This window comes from Neovison vison, chromosome 9, assembly GCF_020171115.1.
Source record: "Neovison vison isolate M4711 chromosome 9, ASM_NN_V1, whole genome shotgun sequence".
NCBI lineage: Eukaryota > Metazoa > Chordata > Mammalia > Carnivora > Mustelidae > Neogale > Neogale vison.
The window spans coordinates 84792688-84820342 of record NC_058099.1 but is presented as its reverse complement, the minus strand read 5'-3'; the positions used below and the strand labels follow the sequence as shown (position 1 = coordinate 84820342).

Sequence of the window (27655 nt, the reverse complement as noted above, 5' to 3'; positions counted from 1 at the left end):
AGATGAGGGAGGAGGAGTAGAAAAATTATCACTTCGTTGTGACTTTATGGTCCACCTGCGTACTAGAGCTTCCTGCTCTTCACAGGTCGGTCAGTTTCCTTGGCTCCCCAGGGACCGTCAGAGCTCCTGTGGCATCTCCCCTGTACTCCTGGACAGCTGGAATCCATTCCCGTTCCTCGCTTCCCCGGCCCTGGGCAAGATGGCTCCGCTAGCTTTTTTCAGCTGAGATCTGCTCTGTTTTCACTTCAAGTCAGCCCTCTTGGGCAGTATCTATTACAAAATGCACCTGGCCGTCTCTGGCATGTGGCTCAGATCTGACCCATGTAAATATTTCTGCATTCACTTTACTCCCAACAGTTTTCTTGGGTGAAGGCTACTCCACAAAGCCACCTGTTCTAGATCTTTCTGTCAACACAGCCTGTCCACAGGTTTCTCACCATTCAGATTCTGTAAGCAGGAATGAGACATGTGCCCAAACACAGGGTCCTCCCAACTGAAAGGGGCACATACGAGTCTCTCCGAGGGGGTTTTCCAGAACCTATTGTCCTTGGCTTCAGGTGAGGGATTGGTGCCCCCTCAGCCTCAGTCATATGGGATACACATTTATTTTCTCTTTTCAGTCCTTTTATTTCTTTGAAGATAGTGAGAAGCTTAAAAACGCTATAATTAAGTTTCATCTACTTTTTCAGAGAACTGTGTATATCACGGTGTCGCACATTACCTTGGGACGGGTTCTGTACTGCCTTGGAGCGTCTGCTGAGCCTTCTAACTGAATTCAGTTAGGTCTGTCTACAAGCTGTCTTCCTTGTGCCCCTGCAACATCCTGTCCACCGTCCTCCACCTGCTCTCGCCACAACAGTGGCTTTATAGACAGCTTTGAGAGTCTCTTCCAAGCCTCTCATTTCCCACTGGTTTCAGGCAATGGAAAACCCTAACGGGTGCTGGGATCACCTTGAACTTGGCCACTCCTTGGCCAAAGACTCCTCTTGAGGTGGTCCTTTCTTTTCACTCTTCTCCTTTCAGGCTCTGGAAAAGTTCTCCCCTCTCTTCTTTTCTCTTCTCTTCCCTGTCAGAGTAAGGGCGTCAACCCCTGGGGTATCACTCTCTTCCTTGCAGTATCCCTCACTCTGCCTTCAAGTCGATAAAACAGCTCACCGCAAGAGAATTTCCTAAAATTATCTTAATTGAATAGGCCGCCGATTCTGCTGAGACTGATAATGTCTCATTACAAATATATTACCTCAAGATATGCCAACATTATAATATTTTTGAAACTATACTATCCATACACAAATGCAAAATGTGCCCAGTTTCTCTTCCATAAGTGTTTTGAATGATCATTTCTAACCTGATCACCCAGATGTCCTTTTACACTATAATTTCCTATTATTATGAATTCTTGAAAAATGAAAGTAAATTTTTTTGAGGTTTTATTTATTTGAGAGAGAGAGGGACAGTGCAGGAAGAGGGGAGGGACATAGAGAGGGAGAAGCAGACTCCCTGCTGAGCAGGGAACCCAATGTGGGACTCGATCCAGGACCCTGACATCATGACCTGAGCTGGAGGCAGTCACTTAACCGACTGAGGCATCCAGATGCCCCTCAAAGTAAATCTTTATAAATATTTTTAAAATATTTCATAAAAACCTTATTTCTGAAGACCTTTGAGCCTGTAACACTGCAGAAGCCCTGGAACCCTGGTCCCATCCTCAGAGACATGATGTATCATCAGTTGGATCAGTCAAAAAGCAAGGACTTCATTTAATCATTGCCCTCTTCCAAAGTTCATGAGTCATGTGACTTTTCTAATGGGTTTTTAAGAACACTTGATAGGATGGTCTTTATCTGAGTAAGACTCAAGACAACTGAAACCATGAACAAGTTACGAATACTTAAGAAACTCAAGAACTACGAGACAGTCCTGTTTGGAGATTTTGGTGGATTTTCAATGGTCACAAATGATTTCTAGTTCCTCCTGTCTGGGGGTGGAGTCTCTTTCTTCACTCTTTGTCTGGGCTGGCCCCTTGACTTCTTCTGTCCAACAGCCTGTGGTTTGACCTTGGAGCTTGAGAGCCCCCAAAGGGCTTGCTTCCTCCATTTTGAAGGTTCCCGTTTTCAGGTGAAGAAGCCTGGGATGAAAGATCACACCTAAAGAGCGACTCAGCCACCCAGATGTCCTTTCCAACCTTCCCAGCTGAGGCCCAGGCCACCCTACATGACCCAGCAGAGCCATCAGCTGCAGGAGTGAGTTCAGGCAAGACCCAAAGAATCATGAAAAATACTGAACTGTTGTCTTTGAATCCACTAAGTTTTGGGGAAACACAGCCTTTCTTATCTTTCCTGTCAGAACTTCTCTCTCATACTTGATGAGAAACAACAATGATGATGATAACAATAAGCTTATTCTTCTGTGATCTAGAACAATCGGGAAAGAATAAGGACTTTGGAATTAGAAGTCCCTGGGTCGGAATGCCTACTCTGTGGCTGGGGTAGTTCATATTCCCTCCATGAGTCTCAGTTTATCCACCCGTAAAATAAATTTAATAACTACCTATGTCATAAGGAAGGTTTCAAAAATTTTTTTAGAAGGTATCAGAATTTTGAAAGATAACTAACATAAAGCACCCACCTTAGTGCTGGGAACATAGTAGGGCCTCAGTGAATGCCAGTTCCCTTCCTCAGTATCCGTGTATGCACATCCCAAGGCTGGGATCTGAATCAAATGGCTCTAAGCCAATGGAATTCAGAGTGTGGCCAGCAGTGTCGGCATCCCAGGGAACTTACTAGAAATAAATTTTTGAGTCCCACCCCAAAGCTATTGAGTCTGGTATCCTGCATTGACCCATTAAAGCCAATTAGAATTACCAATCATTCATAAGCTTAAGGAAGATGGAAACCACTATATTGAAGTATCAAGTCCATATTTTAGCTACATAGTAGCTGCTCAATAAATGCTTGATGACAGATGACTATGTTAATGGGTGCTTAAGTGGATAATGAAATGAGTGTGTGCATTCAAGCCCTCCTCTTCAACGCTGATGTACCAGGGACACATTATCCAATCTGATGTGCTATGGGAGGAGCTAGTGTTGTTAATGACTGTAGGTTAAGTCGGGAGCCTCTTTGTTTGGGTTCCATGGATACGTAGGTAATGAAATGGGTGTGTAGGTAGAAAATGACTGTTTCGTTTTTAGTTTGAGATAAAAAGAAAGCACTTTTATTGACTTGATATGCATTTTATTTATTTTTCAATAATCTCTACATTCAGTGTGGAGGTTGAACTCACAACCCTGAGATCAAGAATCACATACTCTACTGACTTAGCCAGCCAGGTGCCCCTTAAGAAAGCACTTTTATTTATTTATTTATTTTAAGATTTTATTTATTTATTTGACAGACAGAGAGCACAAGTAGGCAGAGAGGCAAGCAAAGAGAGGAGGAAGCAGGCTCCCCGCTGAGCGGAGAGCCCGATGTGGGGCTCGATCCTAGGACCCCGAGATCATGACCCAAGCCGAAGGCAGAGGCTTAACCCACTGAGCCACCCAGGCACCCCAAGAAAGCACTTTTAAAGGCCAGAACAGATGTACTTGGCATGGGTATTTGAGAAGAAATTGACAATTAGATTTCACAATGGCATCATGAAAAGAATGCTACTCTAATACGTTGGAAGGCAAAACATAGCCACAAGCACTTAATGTCATGAGCTACTTTTTCTAGAAGAGTCTGTCACAATCCATTTATAAAAAGGAAATAAGAAGAGACCCATCTTATAGACCAGTCCTAGAAGGTCAATGAAAATACAATGTATGGTATATAGTAAACACTCAACAAATGTTGGCTACGATTATATTTATTTTTGTAACTTGAATCATTCAAGGTATCGACTAGCCCCGTACTAGGAATAAAATGTGCATTAAAGGATTCATTTGAAGGAATAAAAGAAGACAAGAATAAAGTACCAAATCCTAGTTCTAGCGCCTTAGCTGTTTGCCTTTTTCTACCACTAGGTGACACCACTGACCTATCGTAACCCACTCTTCTCTAGACTTCAACACAGCCGACCTTACCCATCACTGTTGGTTGGTTAAGGAACAAGGAAAAAGAGGTCTGTTCTAGAAAGTAAGTATCCTAAATTATTCCTTTGTTTGAGTCTTCTTATTTCTCTGAATCGCCAGTGGCTGTTTGGTGTAAATTTATTATTTCATTTCAGTGTGTACTGAAAAAGTCTCTGTTACTCGGGGAACCGATTCAGCATTTACCTACTGGGTAGGGAAGGGGCACTCAGACAACCACCCGCCACTGTCTCTGTCTTGTAGAGGTTTCTTCTGTCACAAGAAAAGGGAGCAATTTTCCTTTAGCTACACAGCTTGCTTTTCTGTGACAAGTTGAGGTAATGCAGTAATTAACCATTAAAATATTGCATGTGATTCACAGGAGTGTTACAGACAAACTAATTTAAACCAAGGTCAGGTCTCCAAATCAGCAAAATAACTCTGAAAGAGGGAGAGAGAGAGAAAATAAACAAGAGAAAAGGTAAGCAACAGCTGCTATTAAAAGTAACTCCAGGCAGCTAAAACTGGTCTGAATACATTCCTAAAAATGTAATTAGCCAAATCCTTCCAGAAATTAAACCATCAAAATGACATTAGAGTACACTTAAAATATGTATTTACAGAGAGAAAGAGCAGTCATCCTAGCATCTCACCATGTCCTGAGGGTTTCCCTCCTCATGAAGAGAGATGCAGAGGGAATCTGATATTGAACCACGAAGAAAGTTCAAATTGTCACAAATGTATTTTGTGAGATGCTGGTTCTTAATTCCCTCAGCCGGGTGGAAGTGGAAAGGGAGTGAACTTAATAGGGCTCTTTTGTGGTTTCTTTGTCATCTTATGGGAAGATTGAAGTGACTAGAACCAAAGTCTATCTGTTTGCTTTCCAAATACCAACATTTCTTTAAGGGTTAACAAGAAAGGTGCCTAATTCTACCAATGTCCTGGAGCTCACTTCTCAGAAAGATGGGCATTGATACTTGGGTTCATTCACAAGGTAAGGGTCAACCGACCTCATCCTGCAAAAGGATTTCAATAAAACAGAATTGCCTGCTTATGACTTTTGAAATTCTAGAAATGCACAATTAGTATTTACATAAGATGTGGTGTCATAAGAATTTATTCAGAATGCCTTCTGATAATATGTCCAGTTCCCCAAAGGTGAATGTGAATATAAATGAGAGGTCGCCAAATAAAGTACCAGAAATACCATATGCAATGGACAGCTGTAGGCATTTTGATGACATGTAAAAGACTTTTTTAATTGGCATTTTAAATAATAAATGTGCATCAGGAAGTGACTGGAAGGAAGTGTGGTAATACTCCAGTGGGGACTGGAACAGGGGTTCTGAAGAACAGGTGGACGTATGGAAAAGGGAAGGGTGTGCAAAATCTACTAAGATGAAAAAAGGCAGAGAGCCATGAAGTGGTACAGACAATCCGTGGTGTGGTCCAAAGAAAGTTCTAGAATTCACTAAGGCAGCTGGTGGTTGTTGAAGCTCAGGAGGAAAGTGGCTGGAGAGAACAGGCTCTGTGTCTGTAGCTGAAGAGGGGAAAACAGGGAGGGGGAAGACAGGCTGCCGGGGCAAGAGCCTAAGTCCCCAGCATGTGTAGCGACTGACTGAGGAGTGAAGCCGGGGGTGGCTGTGATGTTTTGTGTCCAAATAGGAAAGGCCTTGAAGACGAATTATTCAATGTTGTTCAAGACTGTACACATGATCTGTTACCTCCCGCTGCCAGGTGGCCATGGCTACTCTTAATCTAAGCTATTATTACCTGGTGGAAATATGGAATAGTAACTGTTGGCCAAAATGTATGAAAGCAGATAAGTAAGCTCTGAATCATAAATGAAGGTTCTACTTTTCCTTGATTTATAGAAAAAAGTCTAGGACTCAATGAAACAGTCCTAAATAACAAAAGCAATTCCCTCCTTGGGTAAGTGTCTCCAAAGGTAGCCCCCTTCAATCTCTTCCCAGTGTCTATGCACATGCTCCTTCTTACATCAAGAACTGGGGTCTAGGGGTGCCTGGGTGGCTTAGTCTGTTAAGCATCTGACTCTTGGTCTCGGCTCAGCTCATGATCTCTGGGTTGTGAGATCGAGCCCTGCATCAGGCTCCGTGCTCAGCTTGTCCTTCTCCCTCTGCCCCTTCCTCTGCTCTGTCTGTCTCTCTCATAAATAACTTTTTAAAAAAGCAATAAAAAAAAGAATTGGGGTCTAATTCCCACTGGTGTACTGGAACTGACTTGTACAGGTTTATGAGGGACAGTTATAAAATTGGGGGAAAATCTGCAAACCCATCATTTGCAAATTAAAAACAGCCATTACAAAAATTAAATTACACATTTTACATTAAATAGGTTGGGTCAAAAACAAAAGTCAAATTCTGAAATGCATCCATTCATAACTATTTTATTATTTGTTCCTATTATCTGTGCTAGTTAGTATAGTATCTGCAGAGCAGAAATACTATATACTGGCAGGCTTATGCACATCTCTTCCCCCTTTGTATAGTTTGACCAATAAAATTATAATAAATGTAAAGTCTATGATTCGATGATTTGATATATGTATGCATTGAGAAAAGATTCCCATAATCAAGTTAATTCATACATCCAACACCTCTCATAGTTAGATTTTTATCTTTTTCTTTTTTTTCCCCCCTCGGTGAGAACACTTAGGACCAAATTCCAATTATACAATAAAGTATTATCAACTATTCCCAATTCTGTTTTGATGATCTCCTATTGGTGCTTTCAAATCAGCCATAGTAAGAGCATTTATGGAAACTGGCAAACACTACACATCAAGGCTTGTTTTACTGTTTCATTGCTCCTCTAGAGCAGATTGGCAAACTACAGTCTGCAGACCCAGTACAGTCTGCAGACCCAGTGCAGCCCGCTGACTGGTTCTGTAATGGCCCATGAGCTAAAGGTTTTCAAACTGCTACTACTTGAATTCCTGTATCATATCCTCAAGCGTGCATCTTGGACCACAGAATCTAACGTGTCTACAATCTGGCTCTCTTCAAGAACCATCTGCCAGGTCTGGACTTAAGAAAAAGTTAAAACACAAGTTAAACTTCAAAGCATGTGGTATCTCCGGCCATCCCATGGTGAAGAGCACATGCCCAAACCCCAAAAAACCCTGAGGACATGATCTTCCAGTATTTAAAAACCATTTATTTGGTAAAGAAGGCCTTCTTGTTGTTAACAATCAGATGAAGTTCAGACAGAAGTCTTTGTTGTTTCACTTTGTTGTTAAGGAAAACAAAAATATCAGCTACATCCCTGGTTGAAACTATACCCATTCATCAACCTCAAGGCAAGAATTGCACAAAAATTAATTAATTCATTTGTGAGATTTAATTGATGATGTGGTTATTTACAAAAAAGAGGAGTTTTCTTTGTAAATTTTGTGCTATACATTTTTTACAACAGTAATGTGTGTGTGTGTGTGTGTGTGTGTGTGTGTGTGTGTATTTTTTTCCCCCAAATACCTACCAGCATACTACTGCTAATTTCCCTTGTCATCAGTCAGGTATGATCTCTGAGGCTTAAATCAATAATAGAAAATGGTAGAAGTCATACTCAGACATTTTAAGTTAGGTCACAAGAATGACAGCTCCCACCCGAGTCTCTCAGAAAGTTGAAAATAGAGCTACCATATGACCCAGCAATCACACTACTGGGCATTTACGCTAAAGATACAAATGTAGTGATCAGAAGGGGCACGTGCACCGAATGTTTATAGCAGCAATATCCACAATAGCCAAACTATGGAAAGAACCTAGATGTCCATCAACAGATGAATGGATAAAGAAGACGTGGTGTATATATGCAATGGAACACTATGCAGCCATCAAAAAGAAATGAAATCTTGCCCTTTGCACTGACGCGGATGGAACTAGGGGGAATCATGCTAAGCGAAATAAGTCAATCAGAGAAAGACAATTATCATATGATCTTTCTGATATGAGGAATTTCAGAGGTAGGGCAGGGGGTTGCCAGGGATAGGAAGGGAAAAAATGAAACAAGATGGGATTGGGAGGGAGACAAAGCATAAGGGACTCTTAATCTCACATAACAAACAGAGGGTTGCAGGGAGTGGGGGGTAGGGAGAGGGTGGTTGGGTTATGGACATTGGGGAGGGTATGTGCTATGGTGAGTGCTGTGAAATGTGTAAGCCTGACGATTCAGGGACCTGTACCCCTGGGGCAAATAATACATTATATGTTAATAAAAATAATCTTTTAAAAAAAAGGGAAGAAAAGAAAGCTCGCTCCTGTAGCATGTCTCTCTGTGTCATGCTGGGAGAAACCCAAGCCAGGTGACTGTCACAATCGAGCCCACATTTCGCCACCATCTGACAGTTCACCGCACAGGAAAGCCCAAGCAAGCACTGCCCAGCTGAACTCAATAAGCCCATAGACCATGAGAAATGCTAACATCTTATTTTAAGCCTCCAGGTTCTGGGGATGGCTCGCTAACAGCAGCACGTAACTGGAACACTGTTTCACCGTGAGGGGGAAAGCAGGGAGAGGGGAGCTGACTGGACCCAACACATCATGATGTCAGGAATCCTTGCAGCCCTGTTTGGTTCCGTGTCTTGGTACAAAAGCAGGTACAAGGACATGTTGGGGGGTGGTGAGAGCAAAATGTAACTAAAAGTGGGGAATAGTAATGAAGAATACACAGCTGCCTTTGCCTATAAATCTGAATCCCACAAAGCCACTCTCTGCTAGAGACGCAGCAGGTAAATAGTGATCGGGGTGGGGCACTGACACTTCCTTGTTCATTCACTACCGATCAACCATATTCAGGCTTCCTGGACCAGCAAGCAGTTCACTTCTGCACGGCTCACTGTCTGCACTGAGCCACAATAAGGCGAGCATCACTTCCATTCCCCCAGCCTCACGGGATCTTATCTCATTATCTTATTCTCACTGCACAGTTGCCCAGGAAGTCAGTAGGGATTTCTGGGCCCGGAGGAGAGGTTTACTCCACACCCAGGGCAAGCGCTCTGTTTTCTCTACCCCCTTTTTTATCCCCTCCACGTAAATGCATTTTTTTGGGTCAGTGTTAACAGGTGAGAAGGACAGAAGTCCAGGGCATGACCCTATGCCCAAAAAAGCACAGGGCTTAATGAGTAACTTTATTATCTTTAAACTCTGGGTCACTGTTTACTCATTCCTGCTGCCAGATGATTGCTAGAAAAAGCTGTAGTGAGGTATTTTATACCATTTAGGGACATAAATACAGAGAAGTATGAGTAGCTAGGTTAAGTGTCGTGAATCATTTAAGTCCACTTGCAATTGGCCAATAAGTGAAACAGAGAAAATGTGTCACCGAAACTTCCACTTGGCTCCAAGCTCACTCAAGCTGTAGATACGAATCAGGATTCCGTTATAAGGCACTTTCAAATAGGCTGCTTTTATAGGCTTTGTTTGGTGTCTTTGAAATATTTTTGGCCATCTGCAGAAGGAGCTACCTACATACAAATTGTAAGGATTCTAAATATGATAAGATTTCGCTGCTTAGTACATTTTGTTTCAAAGACAAAGTGCTGTTGCCACTGATATGATAAGCCATTCTTTAAATAAGGATTTCTTTAAAAAAAAAGATTTTCATTTATTTATTTGAGAGAGAGCACAAGCAGAGGGAGAGGCAGAGGGGGAGGGAGAAACAGACCCCTCCCTAAGCAGGGAGACTGACCAGGGCTCGATCCCAGGACCCTGGGATCATGAACTGGGCCAAAGGCAGATGCTTAACTGACTGAGCTACCAGGGCACCCCTAACTAAGGATTTCTGATTCTCTCATCTCAGTGATGTCTTATTATCAAGAACCGTTGACTGTAGCTCAAAAGGCACGCAGGTCTACTTTTGTGGTTCTTTCATTTCTTTCATCCTGCCACTGTCCTCAAGAAGATATGAGTTATTAGTTCTAAATCACTTTAAGAATGAATTATTAGCTCTCAAGTCACACTTCAGATGCCTCAGACACACTGATTATTAAATTCATACCATGAAAGTTACCTGTGTTTGGCATTTGCTTTAAATCCCTTTGGACCCTTGAGTCAGGTATGAATTGATTTCAACTACCCAGATTTTTTGTTATTGGGAGTTAGTATCTGCTCAAAAGTGATACTGTTTCCTTTCAATAGAAGATCTCTACCACTGAATTTTTTTCACTAACTGATTAGGCTACTCTCCATTTGGAATACCAATTTGGAAAAATTATATATCACAGCGAGACAAACCAGAATACTCATATTCTTGAATTCTGGGGTCAGGCTGAGAAGAAACATCACACTTCTTTCCTCCCTGCATGGTATGTCCTACCCAGCCCCTTGTCCCATAATCGTTGTTCCTATTACTTGTATATAATTGATTTATTTAACAAATCTCTGGGTTAGGGGCCAATAACTACTTTCACTATGAACACTTAGAAGTTAGTTGTTTATAGATCAAAGTTGAAAAGATTTTTATTTTATTTTTTTTTAAAGATTTATTTATTTATTTGATAGAGATCACAAGTAGGCAGAGAATCAGGCAGAGAGAGGGGGAAGCAGGTTCCTCATTGAGCAGAGAACCCGATGCGGGGCTCGATTCCAGAACTCTGAGATCGTGACCTGAGCCGAAGGCAGAGGCTTAACCCAGTGAGCCACCCAGGCACCCCAAAAACAGAAAAGATTTTTAAAAGAAATAAAGACATGAAGGTAAAGAGGAAAGGGGCTTGGTATGAGGAGTAAGGAAAAGGAGAATTCAACCAAGGACTCCTGGGGAGGTCTAAGCTGTCTGACACCCTGAGTTTGGGGCAATCACTGACTCTAGATGACTCACTACTGAAGCCCTGGGTGGGCTCCAAGACTACCACTAGTCTTGCCCTTCGGTACCATATCCCAAGCAGTGAAAACAGTACTGGGGCAGGACAAACCTGGATTTTAGTTCTGTCTCTACATTAGACAAATGTTTTAATCTCTCTACATTCCAATTTCCTCTCCTCCAAGATGGAGACTGTGGCAGAGACTGGCTACTAGTCTTCAAAGTGGTTCTTCTTCTTGAGCACATAGCTAGATCCTGCAGCTAGACGGGACCACATGACCAAGCCAATGAGAGGTAAGCCAAAGTGATGGCCCTCCAAACTCTTCCCCATCTTGGTGATAGGATGGAAGTGTCCGCAGGCATCTTAGGACAGCCACGTTGAACATGATCTCTGAATCTCCCATGGCCACGGGACCAGGAACACCAAAGTGGATCATTACGCAAACAAAAATGGAACAACTTTTGTGTTGAGTCTCTGAGGGCTGGGGTTTATCTGTTATAGATGCTACAGCTGCCTTTACCAGTACAGAGTGATCAGAGCACCCTTGCCTCACAGGCTTCCTGGAAGGATTAAATGAGATAACACTCGCAAGTCCTCACTCTACTATCGGGTACACAGTGAATGCTCAACATCAAACATTAACTCTTTAGCAAGAGGAGGTGGTCGACCTGGACCTAAGAGGAAATGGAGGCAGTTATGACCTAAAAGTCTGGGGGAGAGGTTGCACATGTTTCTACTGGTTAGCCAGTTGGCTCTGAAAAGGCACCTACCGTATTCTTCACGATAATACTTTAGTCAAAAATCATCTATGCTCCCCCCAAATATTCCTACTACACGTTCTATGACAGAACAAGGTAGATAAATACTCTCAAGGTGCTTTCATTTTGATCGCCAAAAGCTCTGAACTCCAGCAATGAGAAATCACATATGGTGCTTAAAATTGGCAAACCAGATTTCGGACTGCTTTGCTTAGTGTTAAAACATGGGTTACAGGGACACCTGGGTGGCTCAGTTGGTCAAGTAGCTGCCTTCGGCTCAGGTCATGATCCCAGCCTCCTGGGATCAAGTCCCACATCGGGCTCCTTGCTCAGCAGGGAGCCCGCTTCTCTCTCTGCCTCCATCTGCCACTGCTCTCTCTCTCTCTCTGACAAATAAATAAATTTTTTTTAAAAATCTTTAAAAAACAAAACAAAACAAACATGGGTTACAGTGGTTCAAGGATGCTTCACTGTGCCCTGAGTAACTAGTAAAAAGTAAAACAGAACTTTTGTTTGGGAAGAGTTTAGCAATGATCTTGGGCATTCGTTCTGCTCTGTGCTCTGAATGCTGAGGGAAAATGTTGGTATTTTTCCCTCTGCAGTGTTCCAAGGTGCAGCTTGGCTGGTAATCTCTACAGGGCAGAATGAGTCAGCGGTCTGAGTCACTTTACCAGAATGCATCCCATGTGCTCTATTCCAGGTTTCAAATAGCAGAGTGTGTGATCATGAGGAGGTCCAGAGCTGAGAGCACAGGGGAGCCCTGGAGAGAAAACAAGCCTGAACACTTCCCTCAGACTCCAGTTCCAAATAAAAGGACACAAAATCTCAAGAGTAGATCCCCACTGTTCCTCATTTAAAGGAAACAGATTTGAAATAAAAACATGTGGAAGCATAATGATGTACTAGAGGTTGGCTAATTGAATTTAAATAAAATTAAAAAACAAAACAAAACATGTGGAAGCAACAGATGAAATGTGCTTAGCAGGCAATAGAATCATTCAGACAGTGCCGTATGTTTTATTCTCTTCAGTTGTCTGGAAAATTATTACCTTTACAAATAGTCTATGTTATGGGTTGAATTGTGTAAACCTCCCCCCTCAACACACACCAAATTTATACAGCAAAGCCTAACTTCCACATGTCAGAATGTGACCTTACTGGGACACAGAGTCGCTGTAGGTATAGTAAAGAGGAGGTCACTGGGGAGGGCCCAAATCCAGTATGACTGGGGTCCACACAAAAAGGGCAAATTTGAACACAGAGACAAGGAGAGAGGAAAGACCATGTGAACATGAAAGTGAAGACGGTTGGTGACACTTTGACCAGCCGAGCAATGCCAGAGACTCCAGCGAAGCACCAGGAGCTGGGTGAGAGGCACGGAAGAGCCTCGTGGCCCTCAGAAGGAAGCCGGCCTGCCAACATGTGAACTTCTCACCTCCAGAATTGTGAGACACTGAATGGCTGTTGTTTGCATCACTCCATTTGTGCTGTTTTGTGTGGACAGTCTGAGCCAACTGATACAGAATATATGCCGGAATGACTCCTAAGGTCATTGATCATAACAAAGAGTCATCAAGTCACCGCCTGCTTATGGTCCCTGCTGAGGAAAGATGCTAACGAGTCACAGCTTTTCAGAGATGCTTAATGGAGGGTTAAACATATTGGATGTTGGCAAGGGAACCGTTAATGGGGTTAACCTCAGTTGCTGTAGTGGTACTTCAGTGGACTGGAAAGATTGGGCCTTTCCTGTTTAACTGTGTAGTAGGCCCACGAGGTAGAATCAGCACTTCATTATTGGTGAAGAATCACAGGCAAAGTCTGTTCCAGTGACGCATATGTTCTGATAGCCATAAATGTTTTTCTTTCTTTCTTTTTTTTTTCTGATTGGGATATATTATTTTTCATTTTTATACTTTCTAGTTTTTAATATGGATTTAGTTCTTGGCCACCTTTATCTCTCCCTACTGGTTCTGCTGTGAAAATGCGGGATTGGAAGCTGCACCTGTGGAAAGCATAACACAATGTATAGACTTGTCCAATCACTAGGTTGTATAACGGAGTGTAGTGTAACCTTATGTGTCAATGACTTCAATAGAAAACAAGATGGAGGACTAGAACATTATCAAAACCACCTGTGTTTCTCTCGCTAATCAAATTGCCAAGCAATGAAAAGGGCGCAAAGGATCAGGTACAACCATAATCAGTGAAGTGAATTCCAGTTTGCGAGGTGTATGCCCCACAAGATGTGTGCTATATTTGGACTCAGAACAATCTGGAGGTCACGTGAAAAGGACAGCCATATCTTCTCCATGGTTCTAGCTTCCAAGTCCTCTCTGTGAGAAGGGCTAGCCCTCCAGCTGTCCTTCAGAGAAGCCCACTTTTTAATGCACTCTTCCTCAAAGTCCCATTCACTCTGACCTCATATGGAGCAAAGTACTGAAACTCTGCATTATTATAATTATTTGGTTTCTGTGGCAGATCTTTCATAGCACCTGTAACCTTGATTAGATTGAAACTGTTCTTTATGATATATACCACCATGAACATGACAGAAAAAGGGTTAGTAGCTTTCTTCTTACAACCTCGAAGGTCAGAGTTAACCCATATGTCAAAGCAGTGGTCTCTACCTCCTAAACCAGTGGCTCCTACTATGTATGTTGTAAGGACACATATTCTTCTGATTTTCTGAAAATTTTTACCTCCCCAAATTAATTGGGTCATCAGTCAAATGAAGGCCATGGCATGTCCAGCTATGCACCTGCAGCATTCCAAAGGACCACTGAAAATTTAAAGAATCCTTTTCCCCCTTTCCCTGACCTGCAATAGAACTTCCAGTGGATTCCTTCCAGTAACAACTATTTTGCAAAGCTGCCTGATCCACTTTTGTACAGCTGGAGAAGCAGTGCTATCTATAAATAATACATGGGCCATACCTTATCTATATGATCTCAGCCTTCAGACATAGTTAGCTGGAAAAAAAACTGATTAGGGGGGAACTGAGTAGACTGTCTTGGAGGCACAGCTAGGTGCTTTGTTTCGCTAGCTATTTATTTAACTTGGAAAGGAAATAAAAATCAGATATCACAGGGACAAAATGCAAACACCAATATGTACTAAGTATTTCTAGTTCCCGAGCATCTATTATATGCCTAGCACTATGCCTGGATATTAAAGGGAGATAGAAGTCAAAGATGGGCCCTTGGGTGGCTCAGTTGGTTAAACATCCAACTCTTGATTTTGGCTCAGGTCATGATCTCAGGGTTGTGAGATCAAGCCTCTGGTCAGGCTCCACTCTAGGCATGGAGTCTGCTTAAGATTCTCTCTCTCTATCCTTCTGACACCCACACCCCCCAAGGGCCCCCTGCTGCTGCCTTTCTTAAAAAAAAAAAAAAAACAAAACTCAGAGATACTATCATTGTGCTCAATTAACTTAAAGAATGGTCTAACTGTGATTAAATAAATACATGAAACCAAGCTCAGAATTAATGGGAATTATGGTAACTATTTTAGTCCTGAGTTGGTCCTTCAGGCCAAACCTTGCAAGAGTTCAGAGCATGGTTATAAACAATGGAGAATTTATAAAAGTCATCATGAAGAAGCTATGTCTTGACATGCTTTGAAGGACAAATGAGACTTAGACACTCATAGGAACTAAGAATATTTCTATGAGAATTTATCTAGATTTAAAGGGTGTTTTGACAGCTGTTTTAAAGCACACAAAATAATATTATGGGGATTCTATCATTATTTTAAAAAGAGGCACATGGGCATGGGATGGGAAGGCTAAGATAGAATTGTATGTAAGTAGGGAGGAGGAAACGCCATGTCACGGGACACCCTGTGGAGAAAACCAAAGTCTCCCCTTAACTGAGGCATTTTTCCAATGGACAGACTAAATAAATAATGTGCATTTGCTCTTCCAAAGACACCATACGATGTTACTAAGGAGTTGCCTCCCCATTTCTCAGTCATCTTTACTATCCCCATTATGCACAAGTGAAAAGCCCTCATTCGGCTGATTAGCATTTAATCTGTGTACCCTTCTTTTACACGTACAAATGTCCTTCTTCCTCCTCCCAGAAGATCATATAGTGTTTCCAGAGATGTACTTAATTGCCTGATTAATTACTGGACCTCTATGTAAATTTCTGTAAATATGATCATTTTATCGCTTATTCAGCTTGACAAACATTTACAGTTTAACAATTCTGACAAAGCCATTCATATACCCCTGTAATATAAAGGTACATTGAAGCTATGGTAAGTCTGTAATAATAAAAGCCTTAAAATAATTTGCTAACTACGGACAGTTCCCTAAGCAATTATAAGATGCTCTATGTTAATTTAGAAAGGAATTCCAAACAAGGCATTTAAAACCTAATAAGATGCCATTAAGTGGAGGGAGGCAGAGGAGGGGGGAGAGGAGACAGAAAACCCTAAGGCTTGAACTAGGAGAAATGATTCTCTGAGCTACTGACCCTTGCAAGATCCATGTTTTCCTTGGATTTCTATACACAAAGCAGATTTCTAATTGAAGGTGATTATCTAGTTACTACGTCCCAAATTGCATGCATTTCTTGTGTTGAGTCACATCAACATCTAATTATGGGAAGCATCTATCAGTTTGAAAGTCCACAGAAACACTTGCGTCAATCTACCAACTACACACAATGAGAACGTTCTCCATACACTACAAGGCACGATATAACCACCAAATGTCACTCTCTCCAGTGACAACAGTCTTCCTCCAGACACTCATACGGATCTATGACCTGAATTACCATGTCAATAACTGGGAATAAATTTTCCAAAGAAATTACAAAGAAAAGCACCTGCATTGGTCTTGGGTTTTCTGAGGTATGGCTGCCCCGTGTATGCCTGCTACTCCCAGGAAATATACACATTGATAGTGTCATCAACACCAGGAGGAACGAGAAAAAGAATGGTGATACACAATTCTAAAAACCAAAAGATGAATTGCTATACAGCAATTTTTATCTCCATAAACTTGAGAGCTCAGTGCCTCGACCCAGACAATATAACAGGACAGAGACAACGCAGACTTCGGCGTGGTGTGTTTCTATAAAATATCATCCCCATTAGTTAGGTTAATTAAGATTAACATACAAGTCACTGAAAACCCCCAAAGTAGAAGAAGGATAATTTACCAAGGAAACACGCAACGACAAGAGTAATAGTCACCCTGAGTCACTCATTTAATAGATTGGAAAAAGAGTTTTATGAATACTTGAGCTGTCACCATTATTACCAAAAATGACATGCATCCAAATAGCTCACAAGGGCCAAAGGACAACTTGTTTTCTTGGAAAATTCCATGGATGACGTGGAGCGGTGCACAGAAAAAATGACAGGGAAGCCACTCACATGTATAATCATCACCAGTAAGCAGACTCTACCCATGTACACATCCAGATGTGAGCGTTTGTGTTTTGGGTTTTGTTTCACGGAGATGAACAAAATAGCACTTGCCTTGGGAATCCATGTTTGCCATTTTTCATTGACTTGGCACAGTGGTTTCATCCAAAATAATAACCCATATTCCTAGTCAAACGTATGCTAAAGAAACATTCAGAGCAGAAGACTAACGCCGACTTCTGCTGCGGAGGTTTGCACACCAATTGCTCAGACGGCAGTTCTGGAAAATCTGTCATTGCCCCCAAAAAACCCAACCGACCAACCAGAGAACCAGACAAAAAAATCATTCCTCCCTTACCTCGAGGGTCATGTTCACGGTACTAATGGCCACTTTTATTTCTCCATCGGACAGTTCCTTTAGATCTTTCAACATTGTCTGTTCAATACTTAAACCTGTATATGAGACGGGAAAACATTATGTTACACTTGGGGACCTGCTCTTGGTAGTATCAAGGGATTATGCGAAGAATTCACATATTCATTTCAATATCCCTCCCCAAGATCTCTTTTGCCCATAACAAGGCAAAAAAATCACATTGGGGGCGCCTGGGTGGCTCAGTGGTTAAGCTGCTGCCTTTGGCTCAGGTCATGATCTCAGGGTCCTGGGATCGAGTCCCGCATCGGGCTCTCTGCTCAGCAGGGAGCCTGCTTCCCTCTCTCTCTCTGCCTGCCTCTCCGTCTACTTGTGATTTCTCTCTGTCAAATAAATAAATAAAATCTTTAAAAAAAAAAATCACATTGGTGGCAATATTTGCACCAGTTAGGATCCCAGCAGGAAATAGAATTCACCCCTCACGATGAAAAAGAAAAAGATTTTTTAATAGCAGAGATGTGGGTGGGGCTGAGAAAATGAGTAAAAGATGGTGAGGCATCCAGACACTGGAAAAGGACAAAGGAAAGAAACAGAGACCTGAAAGTAGAGTCGAGAGGCTACCAGGAACTTACCATCAAATCAGTGAGGAAGCAAGGAAGAAGTGCTCCCGCCTCTCTCTTCTCCTTCCCTTGAACCCCACCCCCCTAACTCTTCTCACTAACCAAACCAAGCCAGAAGCCACAGGACTAAATGCTCAGGAGATAAAAGCCTCCAGAGACCCAGAACAGATAAGAGCAGAGGCTGGAACGGGAAGAGGTGGGCAAAGGAGGAAAACCGAGTGTTATCAGCCAAACTAGCTAAGTCATACCTCACAAGGCCAAAATTTGCTTTTAGGACGGATTTAGGGGAGGTCCCATATATGCTAGTGAAATTTTACTCAAAATGCACCTTTTAAAGGTAACGCACAAAACTACTGTGATTAAATGGGTCACCCTTGTAATGGACTTTGGCCATCAGAGCCGCTGGATTCCGTAAATGATGGGGAGAATAATCTGGAATGGCTGAGTTACCCAGAACTGCACAGTTGAGTCGGGTGACCACTGTGCTTCCACAGAATCTATTCCTGAAAACAGAAAAAGCTCTGGCTTGATAGGTTCCCCTCAGCTCCGTTATTATATCTGACTACGCCTACCTTCGTGGGAAGAAGACACGTGATACAGCCCCGTAGAGCACATACATCCTTCCCAGATACGTGTTAAGACACCCGAGTTGGCTGCCTGCCCTTCCAGCTGAGAGCACTCTGCCAGTCACAGCAGTGTGGGGAAACAGACCGAGTACAAAATACTTTTCTTTGACTCCAAGACTCAAAGGCCACCATCAACTATACTGAACATAAAATGATTTACAGAATACACTGTGATATTAAAACTTGGTCTAGTTTTGGGGCATCTGGGTAGGTGCATTCGGTGAAGCATCCAACTCTTGCTTTCAGCTCACGTCATGATCTCAGGGTCATGAGATCGAGGCTCATGTCAGGCTCTGAGCTCAGTGAGAAGTGGGTTGAAGAGTCTCTGCTTCAGGGCACCTGGGTGGCCCAGTGGGTTAAGCCTCTGCCTTCGGCTCAGGTCATGATCTCAGAGTGCTAGGATCAAGCCCCGCATTGGGTTCTCTGCTCTGCAAGCAAAGAGCCCGCTTCTTCGTGTCTCTCTGCCTGCCTCTCTGCCTACTGATCTCTATCAAATAAATAGATAAAATCTTCAAAAAAAAAAAAAAAGTCTCTGCTCCTTCCCCCTGCATTCTCTCTCTCTCTCTTTTTCTCTCAAATAAATAAATAAATCTTAAAAGAAAAAAAAAAAAAAAAGCCTGGTCTCGTTTTAAAAGTGAATGACAAGGGATGTCTGGATGGCTCAGTTAAGCGTCTGCCTTCAGCTCAGGTCATGATCCCAGGGTTTGGGATTGAGCCCCACAGTGGGCTCCCTGCTCAGCGGGAAGCCTGCTTCTCCCTCTCCCCCGATAGTGTTTTCTCTCTGTCAAATAAATAAATAAAATCTTTAAAAAAAATAAGTGAATGACAAGATACACTACATCCACACACGCATGTTTGTACCAGACGCTTCCGTGCCCCCCTCGTTCCTCCCCAGCTCTTCCCATCGCAGTGTGCCCCAGCGTGAAGCCCAAGCACCAGCCCCTGCATCTCTTCCTGAGGCCTCTTTCTGGTCCCAGAGCCTCCTCTGGGGGAATTCACAGCTCCTGGGACCAAGGAGCCCTGGATACTCAGTATTCCAGTCATGCGCGGGTAAATGCTGAACAGTCAGCAACAGACCTGATTTTCAGTGTTTGCTCATTTCTGGGGGATCAGTCCTTCCATCATGGCAGATTTCACGTTGCCAACTCAACACTGCCCAACTCATAAAACTCCTAAAATTCACCAACCAGCCTCTGGAGTTCAACTGGACAAGCTCCTTCACAGTACTGCGCCCTTCAGGTGGGAAAACACCGAGGCGCCATTTCACACTCTTTCCTCAGGTTCCCTAGCAGAGTGAAGGCATGAATTCCCACCAAGCTAACCCGCTTGACCAACCACGCCAGCTGCTGTCAGTGTGCCCCGGGGATCACCTGCCAAATAAACCGCTTTCCCTCAGGCTCTGCCCTCGGGGGATCCCAAACTCAAGGAGAAAGCCGGGTCTAAGTCTGGGTTTCAATCCTGGCCTGGCCATTTGCCAACCGTGTACGTGACGACAAGAAAGCAAAGCTGCCTCTCTCTGTGCCTCAGTGTTCGCATCTGGAAACTGGGGATATAAATAGCAGCTGACTCTCAGCGTTGTCACAAAGACTCGGTAAGATAATCCATGCCAAGTTACACCAGCAAAACTTTGTATGCCTCAGGCATTCCGTGAGTATCTATTTAGGATTATTATAGAATAATTGAGTCAAGTCTGTCTAGGTAAAGCTGAGATTGAGAGAACAATTTTATCTGCTTAGCTGTCTTCTCTTTTTTTTTTTTCTAAAATTAATTGATTTATGAAATCCCATTGTGCTTGACATTGCTCCTGCCACATTCTCAGAATAGAACCTGCTCTGCACAGGATTTCATGTAATGAGGCATCTGGGGTGCACGTTAGATGCGTGAATGAACCACATATCCAGACACAAAGGCCTCAAAGGAGAGCTTGCCGTACGTCAGCTCGCCTCCTTCCAGGTGAGCTGACATTACGTGCCTGGAAATCTTCCCCAAGCACAAACAATAGGGAAGAAAAGGAAGGCCCACTCCAACTCACTTTCCGGGCCCTGGCCGCATGCCTTCCCATAAACCATCCCTGCTCAGGAGCTGCGACAGAGCTGGGGGACAGCCACTCACCCTGAGCACTGAATTGGGTCTCCTGCAGGATGTTGATAATGTCCTCTCTCGGAGGCAAGCTAGGAAATTTCTCTTCCAGGATAGAGAGAATTTCTTCTTGCTTCTCTGAGATCTTCTCAGATTCCATGGTCATCCACTTGAAAAGGATGCTACCTGAAAGGCATGAATGAAAATGGCCTTAAACTCCCCAGCCGTGTCAGGAAAATCAGTGTTTTTCTAGCCTCCGGATCTATACTTCCCCTTCCAGTTTCTTGCCCAGACCGGCGGCCTCCACAGAGTAGCATTCAAGAGACAGTTTTTAGCAAACTCTTCAGATACTGTCTGCCTTCCCTCTTTGTTCACCAGGTACTCACCTCCACAACTTGACTATAGGGTACTCTGCGGTAGAGTTTATGGAGAAAGGAACAAAATGCATAGCTTTTCCTACACAAACATACAAAAATGGTATTCATTGTTTTATGATTTCAGAATGGAATTCCATAGCAAACTGTTTTAAAATATCTAAATTATTTAATAGTTCCCTTTACTATTCCCTTTAAGGGACCACAGTGAAGACGGTTTCCACTCATAGCATTATTGATTTCACGTGTGAACTTCTTCCCTTTAATAAGCAAATGACTGCCAAGTCCCACTGTCCGCAGCAAAGCAATCTGTCCAGGTCACCACCTGGAGGCCACTCTCTGTCTTCCAGGCATCACACACAGCTTTGAAGTCACCGCTATCTATTTATAAGAATTCACAAGCTAGGTCTCCATTACAAACTTCGATTACAAAGGAATTTGCCAATATGAACAACTAACCTCTGGCAAACTCCTGGAATTTCTATGCACAATCTCACCTTGAAAAGGAGGAGTTACCACCTGTCACGGCCCCTTCCCCTGCTTTCTGATCCCAGGACAACACGGAGCCATCGGGGAAAGAAATGTTCTGGTTAATGATGAATGATTAAATACTCTAAGAGTCCTCAAACTTATGGATTAATCAAGGTGTCACCCTTTCTCTGGCTTTTGTTGTGGCCTTAATGATAATCATGGGGGAGAGAAAAGGAAGGAGGGAAGGTAGGAAGGAAGGAAGGGAAGGAGAGAAAGAGGTGAGAATGAAAAAGGAGAAATGGCATAGTGAGTGAGGGAAAACAATGGCTCATGATCTCGACATCTATCCCCAAACCTACAGAATCTAGAGATTAGACCTTCACTCACCATTAAACATCACGAAAGACCCCACGCAAGTCATCTGGCCTGTCTGTTATCACTTCCCCATTTTAAAATGGAACTAATACTGCTTGCCCAGTTTATAAATTATACTGGGAATCAATGAATATAAACATCAAAATAAAAAGCAAATAATGCCTAATGTATTTAAAGCATTCATACATTCATTCATCCAACAAAGAGCAAGTAAGCACCTACTATGGGCCAGGAGCTGTGCTAGAGGCTAATGATTCAATACTGAAATACAGTAAGTTATGTCCCAGGAAGCTCAGAGTAGTTTAGGGGCTACAAATAAAACAGACCATTTCATTGTTGGGGGAGGGGGGGAGAACTAGCACTGGGAAAATACATAGCACTCTAGATATAGGCCAGAATTTAGGAGTCAAAACAAGTTTTGTAAAGAGAGTTCACCTTAGCTGAGACTTGAAAGGTGTCTTAAGGTGAAGGAAGAGTATGAAGATCCCGGGTCGGGTCGACCATGTGCAAAGGCACTGAGGTGGGAGAGGCTCTGACTGCCTCAAGGAATGAAAAGCAATTGATTAGAACCAGACAGTATGGTTTTAGAAAAAAATGTTGGAAAATTTGGTTGGAGAGTAGACAGGGGCAAGTTCATGAAGGGCCTTTACAGGCCATCTTAGTTTGTCTTCTACATTCTAAAGGAAATGGAGAGGCATTAATGAGTTTGAATCTGTGAGCAGCACGTGGCTGGCTCAGTCAGTGGAGCGTGTGACTCTTGATCTTGGAGTCATGAGTCTGAGCCCCGTGTTGGGCCTAGAATTTACTTTAAAAAAAAAAAAAGAAAAGAGCTTTAAGTAGTGAGAGAGAACATGCTCACATTTATGTTTTATAAGTATCCCTCCACCTAAACGGATTTTTTTTTAAGATTTTTTTATTATTATTATTTATTTGACAGACAGATCACAAGGAGGCAGAGAGGCAGGCAGAGAGAGAGGAGGAAGCAGGCTCCCCGCCGAGCAGAGAGCCCGACGTGGGACTCGATCCCAAGACCCTGAGATCATGACCCGAGACGAAGGCAGCGGCTTAACCCACTGAGCCACCCAGGCGCCCCACCTACCATGCAGAGAATGAATTAGAGCCTATCAGGAGAATGAGAAAGCCGTTTTATTTTTTTAAAGGCCTAATTTATTTGATGGGGGGGGTGGGCGAGAGAACAAGTTGGGGAGGGGGAGAGGCAGAGGGAGAAGCAGACTCCCTGCTGAACAGGGATCCCAAAATGGGACTCATTCTTCCTCGGATCATGACTTGAGCCAAAGGCGGATGCTTTACTGACTGAGTCAGCCAGGCACCCTAGAAAGTGGTTTTAGATGAGAATCAAGGAAAGAGCAGTCAGCATGAGAAGTAAACAGATTAGAGACAAATTATCATTTAAAGGCAGAGAGTAGCCAACTGGATTCTGAGTACACCCTTCAGTCTGACAATTACTGACATAGAATCCAAAACATAAAGATGTTTTTTTCGGTCTTTATTAAGGCAATGGTGAATCCGAATTTCAAAAAAGACCCTCATCTGCTTCTGGCTCTGAAAAACTATGTATCAAGAACAAGGAGAAAAACTAGATTTAAAAAAAAAAAAAAAGCAAGGGGTGCCTGGGTGGCTCAGTGGGTTAAAGCCTCTGCCTTCAGCTCAGGTCATGATCCCAGGGTCCTGTGATCGAGCCCCACATCGGGTTCCCTGCTTAAGTGGAGAGCCTGCTTCCCTCTGTCTCTGCCTGCTTCTCTGCCTACTTGTGATCTTTGTCTGTCAAATAAGCAAATAAAAGCTTTAAAAAATAATAATAAAATAAAAATTAAAAAAAAAAAAAAACAAACACAACAATCGGGCAGGGGGGTGCCTGGGTAGCTCAGTGAGACAAGCCTCTGCCTTCAGCTCAGGTCATGATCCCAGGGTCCTGGGATTGAGCCCTGCATCAGGTCCCTGATCAGCGGGGAGCCTGCTTTTCCCCCTGCCCCCCACCACCCGCCTCTCTGCCTACTTGTGATCTCTCTGTCTCTGTCAAATAAATAAATAAAATCTTAAAAAAAAAATCTGTGATGGTGTCAGACAGTTATCCAGGCGACTATCTTAAAAGTTAAGCTCCTGGAGAGAAGGTAAGTGCAAAAAGGTGAAGCCCACATTCAGTACGGTTTTTCCTCTCTAGGTATTTGCTAATGCCTGAGTTGTAGCCAATGAGATAAGAAGGTTCACATATCTAATAATCATTTCACAGGAATAGTGAGACAAAAATTGAAGTTTAGGGATCTCTACAGAAAAAGAGTCTTGGTTAAACAAACCAGATTTTGAGAGGAGGCCCCTGGAGAGTTATATCTCGGGACAAAGGTTGGAGAACAATGGTCTGCAGGTAAATCTGGCCTACTGCCAGATGTTATAAATAAAGGTTTTTTTTTTTTTTTTTTACAATTTTATTTATTTATTCACAGACAGAGATCACAAGTCAGACAGAGATCACAAGTAGGCAGAGAGGCAGGCAGAGAGGGGGAAGCAGGCTGCCCGCTGAGCAGAGAGCCCGATGTGGGGTTCAATCCCATGACCCTGGGATCATGAGCTGAGCCAAAGGCAGAGGCTTTAACCCACTGAGCCACCCAGGGGCCCCAATAAAGTTTTATTGGAATACAACCACACTTATTAATACCATTTATGGAGATTTTTGTGTTATCATGATAGGGTGAGTAGCTGCAACAGAGACCTATAGGCCTGCAAAGGAAATAGTAAAATAGTACATCAAAGTAAATAGGACTGCAATAGTAAAATATTTACTATCTGGTAGTATACAGATAAAGTTTGCTGACCTCTGCCATAGCGGTAGGATGAAGCAAACATAGATTAGTCTTCAGATGACTGAAATCCTGATTCAAATAATCTCAAACACAAAATATATTAAGTTTATCTGATCCTCTTCTAACTGCCTTGAGGTGCAAAAGTAAAACCTCTCTAGAGCAAAAGAATCTCATCAACCACAGACTCATCATCCCTATGCTTTTCATGTATGTTATTCATCAATCGATAAAGTTACCAGACATTAAAAAATATGATCAACTGACTGAAAACTCCGGGGGGTGGGGGAACTCATGAGAAAAAGAATGGAAATGGAAGTAGAAAGGACAAAAAAAAGTAGCTGGAGAATTATGGTAGAGAGTTAGGATCTATAAATAAACTATTCAAAAGAAATTTTTAAACCGTAAATTTAATAATTGAATTTAAGACTCATTTACACACTTAAAACGTGCTTAATGGTACGCCTGGGTGGCTCAGTCATTAAATGTCTGCCTTTGGCTCAGGTCATGATCCCAGGGTCCTGGGATCAAGCCCCACATCAGGCTCCCCACTTAGCCAGAAGCCTGCTTCTAACTCTCCCACTCCCCCTGCTTGCATTCCTTCTCTGTCAAATAAATAAATAGAATCTTTAAAAATAAATAAATAAAAATAAAACATGTTTAACAACAGATCAGATGAGGAGAGGATCAATAAATTGGAAACTATGTCAGTAGAAAATATCCAGACTGAACTATCCATACTGAAGTATGAAGAGAAAAGGGGGAGGAAAAATACAGAGATGAGTATAAGGGACCCTGGAAACATGGAGAAAAGGTCTAACATACATACAATGGGAGTTTCCCTTGGAAATGAAAGAAAATGGGACTGAAATTATATTTGAAAAGGCAATGGCCAATCACCTTTCAAAATTACTCTACCATTCAGGTTAAACTAGGAACCCAAATCTGATAAATGCAAAAAACAAAAAACAAAAAACAAAAAACAAAACCTCTAGGCACATGACACTAAAACTGCTAAAAATTACAGAAAATGAAAATTTTAAATCGGTCAGAGAAAAAGGAACATGACTGTCAAAGGGACAACAATGAAACCAAGAGCCAACCTCATCAAAAATGATGACAGTCAGAAGAAAATGTAATTATCTTCAAAGTGTGGATATAAAGTGCGTGCTGATCTAAAATTCTATTCTGAGTGAACACATAAAAAATGAAGGCAAAATGAAGACATTTCCACAGAAATAAACTAAAACTGTTTGTCAAGAGAAAACCCACACTAAAAGCAATAGTAAAAGCAGAAGAAAACTACTATAGATGGAAGGAAAGAAATGCCGAAAGGAAAGAAAAACGCTGGAAAATGTGAATATGTGGATAAGAATAAATCAATATTCACTGTATAAAACAATCACAATACCTTTTTAAAAAATATTTATTTATTTATTTTAAGGGGGAGGGGCAGAGGCAGAGGGAGAGAGAATCTCAAGCAGACTCTGCACTGAGCACAGAGCCTGATATGGGCCTTGATCTCATGACCCTAAGATCATGACCTGGTTAGAGTCTTAACCAACTGAGCCATGCAAGTGCCCCAACAATGGCAATAGCTTACATTTCTTATGGAGTGTGATTAAAATACATTCCAACGGTAACAAATTGCAGAAGGAACCAGGTAAAGCCAAAGTGTTCCAAGTTTCTTGGATTGTCATGGAAGTGATTTAAATATCAACTTACATTAGATTTTGATTATATATTAAATCTGTGTTGTATCTATAAGACAATTTTTAAAAATAATTCAGAGCTCACAAGCTAATGAGGGGAAATGTAGTAGCAAAAATACTTTTGCATAATACTAATAAAGAAATGAGGAAATAAGGAAAATGTGAGACAAATTGAAAACAAGCAAAATGACAAACTGAAACCCAAATATAAGAGCAATTACATCCGTAGAGACAATCAGTGCTCAGGGGGTATAGTCTCAGTGCTGCACAACGAAGAACTTCTAGAGATTGAACACACAACTATACGAAGATACCTAACATTATGAAACTGTACACTTAAAAATGGTTAAGATGGTAAATGCAATGTTATATCTTTTTACCAATGTAAAAAAGACAAAGTACTTAAATTAAAAGAGAAAAATTATCAAAGTGAATTTTAAAAGCATAATAGCTTTAAAATATATAGAATATAATAGCAATATACTGTTTGTAAGGACACACCTTAGAAACGAGGGTGAAATGTTGAAAGGTAGAAATAGGCATAACATTAGTCTAAGATACTAATATCAGATGAAGTAGACTACAAGGCAAAAAGAATTACTTGACATTAAGACAATATATTTTTTTTAACTATTAAAGGGTCAACCCTCAGGAAGATAGTCAATTCCAAATTTACATGTGCTAAATACCACCACTTCATCTGCAAAGCAAAAACTGAGAAAACTGGATAAAGAAAGAGATAAAGGCACAGTCACTGTGGGAGATTTAGGACACCCTTCTCAGGAATTCTAAGAACCAGTAGGAGGAAAATCTGTAAAGAGGTAGAATATTTTGGGGGTGTTCACTGGCGCAGCCAGTTAAGCATCCACCTAGGTTTTGGAGGGGCGCTTGGATGGCTCAGTGGGTTAAGCCTCTGCCTTTGGCCCAGGGCATGATCTCAGGGTCATGAGATCGAGCCCCACATCAGGCTCTCTGCTCAGCGGGGAGCCTGCCTCCCCCTCTCTGTCTGCCTGCCTCTCTGCCTACTGTGATCTCTGTCTCTGTCAACTAGGTTTTGGCTTAGGTCCGATCAATCCCGCCATGGCTCCATGTTCAGTGCAGAGCTGGCTTGAGTTTCTCTCTCTCTGCCCTGCACCACCCCCCCAACTCTCTCTCCAAAATAAATAAATAAAAAAGACAGATTATTTGAGCAACATGAATCAGA

The 27655-nt window shown here is 42.2% G+C and overlaps 1 protein-coding gene across 6 annotated transcripts in view; it reads right to left on the bottom strand.

Annotated features, from left to right (window-relative positions):
• The window catches only part of PRUNE2 (prune homolog 2 with BCH domain), a 256469-nt gene that overhangs the window by 160202 nt on the left and 68612 nt on the right, over positions 1-27655 (bottom strand). For all 6 annotated transcript variants that reach the window (XM_044265862.1, XM_044265859.1, XM_044265857.1 and 3 more), the window contains exons 5-6: positions 20737-20889; positions 17364-17458 (exon numbers count right to left, since the gene is read on the bottom strand). In XM_044265862.1, coding sequence (XP_044121797.1) covers positions 17364-17458; positions 20737-20889 — 248 coding nt within the window. The remainder of the gene's footprint in view (positions 1-17363; positions 17459-20736; positions 20890-27655) is intronic.